Source organism: Beta vulgaris, chromosome 8, assembly GCF_026745355.1.
Source record: "Beta vulgaris subsp. vulgaris cultivar EL10 chromosome 8, EL10.2, whole genome shotgun sequence".
NCBI lineage: Eukaryota > Viridiplantae > Streptophyta > Magnoliopsida > Caryophyllales > Amaranthaceae > Beta > Beta vulgaris.
In genome coordinates, this window is record NC_079209.1 from 61,557,834 (window position 1) to 61,570,124 (window position 12,291).

Below are 12,291 nucleotides of genomic sequence, written 5' to 3' on the forward strand. Positions count from 1 at the left end.
GTAACACTGGTTACTAGTTTTTGGTAGGGGAAATGAAAGGAAGTGAATAAAGATGAAACACATTAGCACCAAGCGCGCACATCATGCTCAGTTTGGCTAAATCAGGCCGAGTCTGGTCTGACCAAGCACGAAGCTCGTTCAACCGGGCTCGAGCATGGCCTGTTGTCATCCTTATACGAGATCTCGAGATTGTGAAGCTAGGTTTATACTTTTCCCTAGTAATAATACTCCCTACTTACACGCAAGTTCTTCTTGAGTCTTGTAACTCCATATTACCAAAGCAAGTTGGAAAAAGCGTGTAAAAATGAGTCTTTTCCTTGTAATAATCCATCAAAGAAACATGTTATCTACAACAAAAAAAAAACATGAACTAAGCTGGCCTTACTTAAGAGCATTTGGCCCAGTCCAAGCCCTATATACCCATTTAATTTGACGTGCAGCTTAAGGTACCAGTTTTTTCTTGCCAAACTTGAACAAAGATTGTGGTTTTGTGATGGAAGACAACAATTTCGTAAGCTACTTTATAAGATTGTACAAATTGTATTTGTCCAAGTTAACTAATTAAATAAATTTCATAGTATGTATAATAAATGTGTCGATCGCGATACAAAACGCTAATATCTCTGTCACAAAAATACTGCTACATTACATTTACTTGCATTCCTGACTAAAGATATACTTGTAATATCAACTTATTATGGTACAAAATACAAGGAATCCCCACCAACAGTTACCCAGATGAAAAGAAAGCAAAAAATTGTTCATCTTACAGAAAAAGAATTAGTACATAAATAATTAGGCTACTATAACACATCCTTTTCAATTTCAAGGATGCAATTCCAACAAAAGTATGTTTCTTTCATTTTTCTTCTTAGTATTCTTGTCTTTCTGCTGCTGCTTCTTTTGAATTGTTAAATTGAGTCCTTACCAAACATCACGCAAGTATCTACCAGTTGTCTGCAAATTCTTCACCATCCCTTCCGCTTGGGAACTACCCATACCGCCCTATAAACCAACAACTTAATTCGTAAGTAAACATTTTGGTTGACAGTACTAATAAACGACAGAGAAAAACGAGTTTAAGTGTCATTTTGTCAGGGGGAACTCATGCAACATTTTAACGTACTGTATAAATTTACTCTAACAGCTCGATTGGTTGATAATAGTAAATAACAAATTTGGTAATGAGTTTATCTGTATATTTGCTAAGGAAATCATATGATGCAAAACTCCATCGAACTATATAAAATTTCACCTTCATGTATTTTTCTTTTTATAGAAAAACATATTTATAAACAAAGTTGCATTACTGTGGATACAGGTACACATTTAATCATTGCCACCACACAATACCACTTAAAGATGGTTATGTTAGTCCTAGAAACTCTTTGAGCATCATAATTTATAACCACGTCAATTCACTTTCTAAGAGCACAAGTTCAATTCAAAAGCAACTTATGTTCATGAGTGAAAATCCTTCGAGTGTTTCATCAAAACAAGAAAAGAAATCCCTTCTATAATATAACTTCTTTCCATTTCCAACTTTGGCAATTTGAATGACACTGTTTTACCTCATACTCAACCAGTTTTCTAATGTTCTTCTGCATTACAATTCATCCAGTCAAAGTTTGATGTCTAAGAAAAAAACACTGTTATGTCGGATCTTGTATTATTCGTGTCAATGTCTATTATATAACTTATATTACTTATACGTACTAAGATATTAATGGTTAAAAACATGCAATGGGAAACCGTAAAAACCGACATAGGGAAGATCATTATGGAATGGAGGAAGTAAATTCCCTGAAAATTTGCTTCCTCCTAAAGCCCTAACACGTGTAACATGGTCAATTCAAGGAGCCAAAAGTGGTACCAAGGAAAATTATTGTAACAGGTGGTCTGCACAAAAAACGTAAGATCTTCTAGATATGCACTTCTTTGTAGGGGACGGAAGGGGGGACCGGCTAATAAAGTCTTCTTTGACAAATAATCTATAAGGACAAGATAAACCCAAAAAACACAAGGGCCAATAGAAGGCATTGGGTGTGGCATTCAAAACCATAAGATACGTAAGGACAGCATTAGTAGGGCCTAGAGAAAGCAACCTATGCTATTAATGTATCATGTATATACATGTCCAAAAAGATCCAGGCCTCAAGTATTTATGCATGTGGACATACCTGCTCCTGTAAAATTGTGTGAAGGACTCGGTGAACATCTCGTGCCATGCCTTTGGCGTCACCACAAACATAGACATACCCTCCTTGATTAATTACATTCCACACATCTGAAGCCTACATTAGCGGGAAAAGATAGAAACAAAAAAAGAGTAAGTTTAAAACCTGTTATCACATCATGTTGCATTTGCAACCCAAAATTTACGAAGACGAAGCTGTAGGCATTAGACATACTCTTTCCATCATTTTGTGTTGTACATATTCTTTCGTGGGCCCCTCTCGTGAGAAAGCAACTACCAGCTCTGAAAGCACACCGGTTTCAACGAAGTTCTGGAGCTCGTCTTCGTAAATAAAATCCTTTACAAGAATGGTTTCTTCCATCAATAACATTGAAAAAAGATGTAAAAGAACAAAAGGGTGAAAAGAACAAGCATATATATCTCACCACTTTACGGTTTCTACAGCCAAAAAACAATATCGCTTGCCCAAGATCTACTCCGTCTTCTTTCAGAGCGGATCTTTCCTGATATTGAGACAGAGAGAAATATGATTATTATAATATAAGAGGAAGAATGCTTGGAGAGGACAAACAACTGGGTTGTATACTGAACCTGCAAGAATCCCCTGAAAGGTGCTAATCCAGTTCCTGGACCGATCATTATAATTGGAACAGATGAATCTGCTGGGAGTTTGAAGTTGGACTGCCTCACAAAAATAGGTGCCCAACTACAATCATGACTCTCCCCTTGAGCTACGGAATTCTGTAAAGACCAAATACAGTCAAATTAGGTTCTTTTGAAGTAAAAGGCTGATTTGATGCAGATGTCTCATGTGGCATTTGTCCATAAAAATATATACAAGTATATACCAAATAATTAATATTGGTTCATCTAGTAGATATCTATGCAAGAATATGGGGGAATTTTATCATCTCCTCATTGAGTTATGAACTTCATTATCACCAACCAGCAAAACCTAAACTTTCTGGACTTGGCAGTGAAAATGCAACCCATCCCCCTCCCTTTGTGTATCAAGAAATGTACGACAAATCTACAATAATATATTAATATACCTTCATCCAAGTTGAACAAACTCCTTTATGAATCCTTCCAGTGGGCATTTTATCAAGAACCAATGCACATGTAACATGAATTCTTGATGGGGCCACTCTGCACACACATACAAAACACCCAAATGTGAAATGATTATTACCATATCATCAGCCAATAGCTTAAAAACAGGAAGGTAATTTGTGATTATGCTTCAGAAGAGAATTAGGAACAATGTATCTGCACAAAATCCGCAGCATACATGTCCAATGTACAATATGAGTTGCTAACATCTGTAGTACATTTTATTCTTTTATTTCCTTAGATCAATTAAGATAACCTAATTTTCAAGTACCTTAATTTAATTAATTTTTAAAAAATATTAGCAGTAAGTGAATCATCTTCAGTTGGCACTGAAGTTATTCCCAACTCATTCACTTTGGAATATCGCAGTAATGCTAATGAAGAAGAAAGTTCACAGGTGAGAATCAAATGGATGCTATAATTTGTGGCATCTGGCATACTCATGAATCATAAGTAATTCTTCTCCAACTTAAAATGATCTTTGGAACCAAAGAAGTAGAAGGTTGAAGTTACTAAAAAAACCTACTTTCATTATTCAGCACTTGAGATATTGCAATCAATATCATTAGCCAATTCAGAAGAAAAGGGAATAAATATAAACATGGAAACCAATTACTCTATGCCTCCTCAATGAGCTGGTTAATGTAGAAAAGAATCATGTTCACCAAAAAAACAAGCGAGACTATACTACCTTGGGGAGGATGAGATGGAGTAGTATCGAGGCTGTAAACGTGGTGCCACTGCAGCAAAGAAAACTCCAAGTGGTGGTTTAGCTGAGGGGAACTCGGCCATGACCTCAAGAAGACTCCTCTGACTTGCAACTACCCACTGAGAATATTCATCCTGCAATATTGAGATTCCTACTATTTAACAACAGCCTTGGAAAAGCTATGGGCATAAGACTATTCAAATAAAATGAAAAGCTTCATCACCTTTCCGGCAGGAGATGCGAGATATTTCAACCGTTTGGCTTCATTTGGATCAGAAGCATGAGCTGCTAAAGCGAGCAAAGCAGACTGAAACCATGCAAATCAGATAATTAGAACAAAGGTGACGCAACCATAAGGAATAAGATAATGGAAATTGATAGAAAATAACAAACCTTTTTGGGGGAGCTTAAAAGATCAGCATATCGAGTGAGAGCCGATCTTAAAGTACAAGGGGGGAAAGGTGGTGGTAGTGAGGTTCCAGCAACAGGAGTGCCGTCTTCGTTATCAGTATGGATAGAAAAGTAAGTATCTTTCAGGCCTAATAATCTTTCAGCTTCTTCCACAGTCTCAACAAGATTTTCACAGTAGACACCAACATGATCCCCTGTCTCATATCTGGATAGGACATAAACACACATTATAACTCAAACAAGGATAATTAGGGTGTAATCTCTTCACCTGAACTTATTTGAGCAGAACTTATTAGACCCAATCAGCCTGATTTCAACTTATGTTCAGACCTGATTGGACCACATCAGCTCTGAGTAGACCTGAGCAGCCGTAGTCTTATTTTTTATAAGATGAAGAGAACACACCCTCAGTGCACCAAGACTTCCCAAACAAAAAATAAGCACAATACATACAAAAGAAGATAGGAAAAATCTCAATCATGTATGAACCACTCATACAGTCATATAAGATGTAAAACTTACTTAAGCCCTGTGCCAGAAACGTCAAATTCCAAATGGGTGCAAGAACGATCTGAAGCAGGAGTATGTAGCTCCCTTCTCACAGCAACATTTGATCTTCACACAGATAACAAGCAACTTAGATGGAAGAGAATAATAAAAAGAAACTATAGCCTTCAGCCATGCAAACAATCTCTATACTAACCTGCATGGATGTTGGGCATCAAACACTGCATGACCATTAGCATTAGCCCAGCTCTTGTCTTGCTGAGCTACTTCAGCAGCCTCGTGAAACACAACCCGGTATTCTGGTATGGTAGCAGTATAAGGAGTAGACACAGCTACATCATCCTCGTCCCGAAGCAGCCGGTCTAATTCTGGCCAGACTAAGTCCTTCCTGAAATTGACCGTATTCTAAGTATATTTTACAGCAAATTACAACTTCATTTATAACAAACAGAAGGGATATTTTGAACAGTACCAAGCTGTAAAATCATCTTCGATGCACTGGTCATCATCACCAAGACCAACTGGAACAAGGCGTTTTGCACCTGCAATTGGCATGAAAGATAAGTTTTAGCAAGCCAACGACCTCTCAAAATGTCACAAGATCAGCAAACTCGAAACAGGTTGCACCAGCACAGGACTGTTCTTGGCTCCCTACACTTTATACAGCTAGTTAATCATCATCCAAAATTAATCATACTATATGGTTCTCATACTTGTTTTAGCATTATTTATGATATTCACAAGTTGCCATCCTCATTCCAAAACAAAGGACACACAAATAAAATACATACAACATGACACACCAAGCAGTTCGCTTGAAAAAAAAAAAGATCTCAAAACAGCTCACCCAATTTATGGACCTATGATAATTTTTCATCCAAAAATACAAGCAACAAAAAAGAAGAATACTGACTGGCAATGTGGATTAAATCAAGTAGGCTAGTACTAAGATTGTTCTACATTAAACAAGAAGAATCTACACCTGTACATTAAAACAAAAAGGTTCAGTGACAAATTCCAAGACTTTTCCACCATCATATTACAAAGTCTTCACTCTTCACCAAGCAGGAAGCACCACAAGTACGAGATTGATACATTTACCCAAAAGATGATTCATCCACTAGAAGTAGACAATAAAAGGCAATAATTTCAAAGTTGAATTCCACTTAGCGTCATTGATGTGTCTTTCTAGTATCTAAATTACCCACTGGGTAGACAGTTTTTCCCACATGATTATGCAAATTTTGGTAACACTCAACTTTTTTTTACCATTACTGTTATCACAATATTAAGTCATTAGCCACCCAAATCCTCACTCAGTCTGGTTTTAAATTTCCAATCAAAACTACTTTCCAAAATTCCTCTTAAAAGTACGTTCAAGAAACAATTTAAGTGATTGAGGTGTTCCTGAAGTCGGAAAAAAACCAAAATGGGACACTCAATTTCAGAAAAAGGGAGGTGTGGAGACATCAATTGCTTAACGGCAAAGAATTGAAACCACTGCAAGAATTCCAATGGACATTCTAACAGGTTTCCATCCAACAAGAAACTTCTTTTCATAGTATGTTTTTTAAGCCTAACATATGCAAAACTCTCAATCATTAGCAATCACATGGAAACCTCTCACTGACAGCTCAACAATCTTAATGATGCAATCACCAGATTAGCAACAGCTAACAGAAGTAAATGCTACCTTGCTCAGCGAGGAGCTCGTCGATCTCCTTGCCAACCTGTTAATCATTCAGATAACAATGATATCATTTACCAAATTATAACATTTTTCCGAGGAAAGCGAAAATATTAGATGAAGGAAAAGAGTACCTTGTTGAAATGTTCATACTGTCTATTTCCAAGCCCAAAGACTCCATACTCAAGGTTTTGAAGCCACTCACCCCTGTCCTTCCCCTACAACACCACAACATAAAACAAGTATTATATTGACTCTTCCTTCCATTGACTAATTTTTAAAATAAAAAAAAATCCTTACATGACATCAACACAACTAATATGAAATCATGTGAGATTTCCATCAGCTATTGGCCTAAGATTCTCAACTTAAATTTGATTCATTCATCATGCAATCAACTCAAAAGATTATTAATTCAAGTCAATAATCAAAGTCACTAAAGAAAGAAGATGATGCTAAAATCAAATTCATAAACTCAGAGTTATGTTCATAACATGACCTACTATAGTATTATGCATAATAATATAATATATAACTTTGCATTCTTAAAGTATATACCTCAAGGAACCATTTATAAAATCTTGCTGCATTGTCTGTTGGCTCCCCATCTCCATACCTAAATCAAGCATTACATTCATTTTTTACTTCAAACATTAAATCAAATTAGGCAAAAACAGAAAGAAAAAAGAGCAATAAGATACATACGTAGCTAAGAAGAAGAAAGCCAAATTTTCCTTCTTCAATTTTCTCTCATATTCATCATCATCTCCAGCATAATCATCCTAATCAAGATTCATAGAATAATAAGAACAAAATCCAACAAAACTCAAATTTCTTAAATTTTTTACAAAAAGGGAAATTCAAGTTATAAACTTTCTTCTACCACAAATTAAGCAAAAATAAACTTTAAACATAACAAAAGCAGAAAAAAAGAGGGTCAAACTTACCAAATCAACAATTTTAAAAGTCGCTTTCTCATATCTTGCTTTAGCCTCCTCTACTAACGCCTACCAACCACCAAAATTATTAATCAATCAAACAATCAAAATCACACATTTCCAAACAAATTTCACTTACAAAAAAAAAACAGAACATGAAAATCTAATATTTAGATACAAAAATTAATAAATTCTTAATTTACTAATTCAGGGAATATTTATTTTCAAAAATAAAAAAAGAGGGAAAAAAATAAAACCTTTGCAAATCCTTCAGCAGTACCAGTTTGAGTACCAAAAAAGACAGTAACTTTCTTTTTTCCATCATCAACTTCAACATCATCATCTTTAAGAATCAACGGTTTAGGAAGTTCAGAAACAACTTTAGATGATTTTCCACCGTTGGATTTCTTCCAAATGAACAAGAAAGCACAACCAATAAGTACAGCAATGGAAGTTGTAACAAACATAAGAACTTCACGATTCTCAACGATGAGTGCAGCAGCAGAAGAGTCTTCAAACGACGCGTTTAGTTGCTCGAAGTTTCCTTTTAGTAGAGCACTCATTAGATCTAAAGGTGATACTTTGATTGAATTGGAATCCATTATTGAATTTGAGCTGAATCCCAGATCAAATTTGATGAAAAAAAAAATACCCAGATCAAAATTTCTTCAAATTTCGATGGAATTTTAGGGAAAATTAGGAGAAATTATTGGTACCCAGAAAGAAAAATGAAGAAATTATAAAAGGAAATAATGGAGTCTCTCACTTTCTCTCTCTATAGTTGTGTGGTTGGATGTGAGGTGAGGGTAGGAGAGACTCCTGAAGAAGAGAGAAGAGAAGAGGGAGGTTGGAGAAGTATTAATAATGTAAGAAATTTCCTGCCTTTTTTTCTTTTTTTTGGTTGATTAATTACTACTTCTACCCAAATAAATATGGAGGAAATTTGACTTTTATATTACTTCTTCGTCATTTATTAGTTTATCCGTTTTGACTTTTGATATTTAATAATGTAAAAGTTTAAGTAATAATATCTCAAATTATTGAAAATTTAATATTCATAAACTAAATATTGAAATTAAACAAACAATATATGACATGATTATATTGTTTCTTATATATAAACCACAAATGATCATCAAAGTAATATAGATGAATAGTATTATAAGTCAAAGTAGGTTAAAATAATAAAGGATGTAGAGAATATTTTCAAATATTTTTTTATCAACATAAGGAAAATATAGGATTTTCTTTATTTTATTTCGATATAAACTTTCAAAATGACAACTTATTATTTCATGTACTTCATCCGTCTTCAAATAAATGAAATATTTCTTTCAAAAAGCTCTCACATAAAAAAAAGCATTAGTATCAAACTTATGTATTGATAAGATTACTAATAAAGCGCGTCAACTATTTAGTGACAAATAAAGTACTTTCTCTAATTTTTAACTGAAATGCTTCTCTCTTATTTATAAAAGTTTTTAAGAAATGTTCCATATATTTTAAAATAGAGGAAGTAATAAAAAATAATACATTCTCCATTTCGTTTTAAATGCAATAAATAAATATTTTATATTTCACACATAATACTCATTTGTTGCATTTAAAACAAAAGGGATGAATTATTAGAGATTAATTTGTGGGGTAGATTATTTTTTAGAGGAAATTTGTGGGGTAGATTTGGTGATGTGAAGAAGGTGAAGAGAAAGAGGGAGGAAATAGAACATTAAAAAAAAAAAAAAAAAAAAGAGGAGAGAGAAAGAAAGAAATAGGCCAACGCCCACCAACCCCCTCACAAAGAAATGCACTTCATAAGTCTTAAGAGAAAGACATGACCAGTCAACCTACCTAACACGATTTTATTAACCATGGTTAAGGAGGGTCCTAGTGGACATATTTGGTCCACGTGGGTTGATTATTTAAAGTTTGAATAAAATAAATTTTCAAGAAAGAAAAAATTATAGTGCTTAGTTCATTTTCATGTCATCATTTTGGGTAGTGACAGAAAAGGTTGTTGTTATGCCTTGGCCTTATTTTTCATTGTGTACATAATGAGGGAGACTATAGGTTAGTTGAGGAGATGGTAAGAAATATATGGTTCAATTAAATTAGCATAAGAAAGTAAGGGAATTGTCTATTCATCTGAATTTTACTAAACTAATTTGAATGATTGTACTTATTGAAATCTATTGTACAAAGATATAGTAATATAATTTATAACAACCTTCTTATTAAAGTTTATAAATAACCTAGTTTTACTACATTATCATGCACTTAATAAGAAATTTATAACCTTGTGAATTTTTTTTTTTTAATGTTAGATTAAGAACTTCTAGTAATGAAAAGCTTAGTCTACCGCACATAGTGTAAAGGGACAGAATACAAGTACCGATTTTGGTTTTATCGCAATTGATATATGAAATTTAGTTGGTAAAATACTGAAAGGTGGTACTTTTTGGAACTTGGATCAATCATGTTTACTTGATTTTTGTTCTCTATACATCAATAACTTTTGTTCTGTAGGTGTAATTTGTTGAAGATGATGCATAATCATCTATGATTTAGTGTTGTAGACTATATATGGTACATTAGAATTAGGTGTTCCTTTTGTGAGGAAGGACTACTAATATGTAATTTTCTTTCCTTTTTAAAAAATATTGTATTCGGCCTATATCCAAAAGACCAAAACTGATTTTTTTAAGCTAAGTTTGGTGTAGAATTAGAGTAATTGTATATGGAATTTGTCTTATAAGAGACCGCCTATTTTTAAAATAAATTTAGGCAATGGTAAGTCCAATATTAAAAAGAGAATTAACCCAATAGTGACTAGGTTAATTTTTTTTGATGACTAGTTTAATCCATTTAGTGACTAGTGGGGATGTTCTTTTCGACATAAAACAACTGAATTGAATTGAACGGAACCGAATTGATCTGGAATAAATTATAACTAATTAATAGTAATGATTATTATTTAGCAACTGAACTGAATAATATATAGAAAACTGAAAATAAATCGGGAAGAACAAACCCTAATTCTACTTTTATATTAAAATTAAACTGTCTCTTTCAATAAATGTTGTTGTGTGTAAGTTGATAGTTTGATACAACTGCCGGTACAAAGGTTGGCATTTCCCACTTTCTTATTAAATCCTTTGATGTGCAAGGCTTTGTTTGTTTGTTAGTACTTTGTTTCATTAATGAATTTTTTTAAAAAAAAAATGGAACTTTGTTTCATTATTTGCAAGGCCTCACATGAATCTTTGTTTCACATCCCAATTTTTTTTGGAATTTTCGGTGATCACAACTTCACAAGTACCATATATATTTTTTTTCACTAATCAGATAAAAAAAAAAAAAAAAAAAAATTGATGCTCTCCGACCACGTGGAGCTCGTGCGAAATGGACCGCGTTTTGCCGCCTTGGAAGTTGGCCATGCGTGCGTTCATGGCTCATGCCAAAAGACTGAGATGGTCTTTTAGTAATTTGCTGGTTTTTATTTTGAATTTTATTTTATTTTTCCATCTTTTGTTGGTGTCATGGTGTAATTTCACATTCTCTCACAAGTTATTATGTATTCTAGCACCAAACTAAAAGAAGTTGTTATGTATCTATTCTAGAGTCTAAACTAAAATTGGGTTTAGGGATAAACATACTTGAATGGATGACTTCCACCATGTCATGTATATTGATACGAGAGTATTTATCGTACATTCGGGTGTGTCATGTGCTGACATGCATGATATACCTAGGTTTTTTTTTTTCTCACTTGTTCTTTTTATGTTCTTCTTATTATGCGAAATTTGATCATTGGAAGGTTGCAAATAAGTAGTAAGTAAAAAATGTGTATCGTATTCACAATACACCCGAGTGTATGATAAAAGTTGTATATTTATACTTACAACTTTAATCATATACCCAAATATACCGTGAGCATGGTATACCCAAAGTTATTGTGTTGCTCATTTGAAAAATTATAAATGCTCAACAATTGTAGAATGGTAAAAGTTCCAAATGAGCAAATAAACTAACAATATATAGTATTGGATGTATTACACAAATGGTACACCCAGTATGAGATCATTTCTATCATGTATACTCCTACCTAGACCCCATCTATTATCAACCATTGAAATCTGACCTTATTATCAAAACACCGTTTTGAATATTGGGATATTGATTACATTTAATGCGAAGGAAAATAAAGTGTATATGATAACTAATATAGGATATTTTGTATATTCTTCTATGTCAATCAACATTTTGTAATAGCTTACAACTCTTTTTGCTTCACATAATAATCAGGTATTATCCTTGATCAAGTTAGCCTCTTAATTGTATAGTATATAATATTTATAAATTATAAAAGCAATATTACTTGTTTATATATATATATATATTTGTATTATACATGGTCAATACCTTATATAAAATCAAAATAGATATCATTACAATATTTCCCACAAATTTTATGTATATAGGAATGTATGAGAATTATTTAAATATTCTCTATCAAAACTTTTTTTTAACCTCCTTTCGAAAACCTTTTGGCAAATTTTTCTTGGGTTGTCTTCGCATAGTTTTTTTTAAGGGTAATGCTATATGCAGCCCTTAGGGTTGCATATAAGATATAAATATATTGCTTAAACTGGAAATTAGTTGTAAATTTATAACAAAAGTTTACATTAATCTATGTAATAAATGATCAGTTAATGCTTTTTTTTTTTTTTTT

At 33.2% G+C, this 12,291-nt stretch overlaps 1 protein-coding gene across 1 annotated transcript; it reads right to left on the bottom strand.

The window, feature by feature from the left end:
• Positions 1 to 553: 553 nt before the first annotated feature.
• Positions 554 to 8,461, bottom strand: LOC104902412 (NADPH--cytochrome P450 reductase). Its single transcript, XM_010690187.4, has 18 exons — positions 7,820 to 8,461; positions 7,572 to 7,631; positions 7,330 to 7,406; positions 7,183 to 7,240; positions 6,759 to 6,842; positions 6,631 to 6,667; positions 5,410 to 5,479; positions 5,134 to 5,325; positions 4,953 to 5,045; positions 4,413 to 4,635; positions 4,243 to 4,326; positions 4,002 to 4,153; positions 3,250 to 3,346; positions 2,789 to 2,938; positions 2,623 to 2,700; positions 2,412 to 2,534; positions 2,181 to 2,294; positions 554 to 1,005 (listed from the first exon to the last, which is right to left on the bottom strand). Exons 1-18 carry the CDS (start codon positions 8,162 to 8,164, stop codon positions 925 to 927), a joined length of 2,118 nt encoding a protein of 705 aa, XP_010688489.1. The 5' UTR covers positions 8,165 to 8,461; the 3' UTR covers positions 554 to 924.
• Positions 8,462 to 12,291: the final 3,830 nt, after the last annotated feature.

What these genes read in the sequence shown, in the direction of transcription:
- LOC104902412 (XM_010690187.4), bottom strand. Translation starts at nt 8,164, where the DNA reads ATGGATTCCAATTCAATCAAAGTATCACCTTTAGATCTAATGAGTGCT. An exon ending in GATGCCCAACATCCATGCAG is followed by an intron (nt 5,046 to 5,133) that starts GTTAGTATAGAG and finishes ATCTGTGTGAAG; the next exon opens with ATCAAATGTTGCTGTGAGAA. An exon ending in TCGCATCTCCTGCCGGAAAG is followed by an intron (nt 4,154 to 4,242) that starts GTGATGAAGCTT and finishes TCAATATTGCAG; the next exon opens with GATGAATATTCTCAGTGGGT.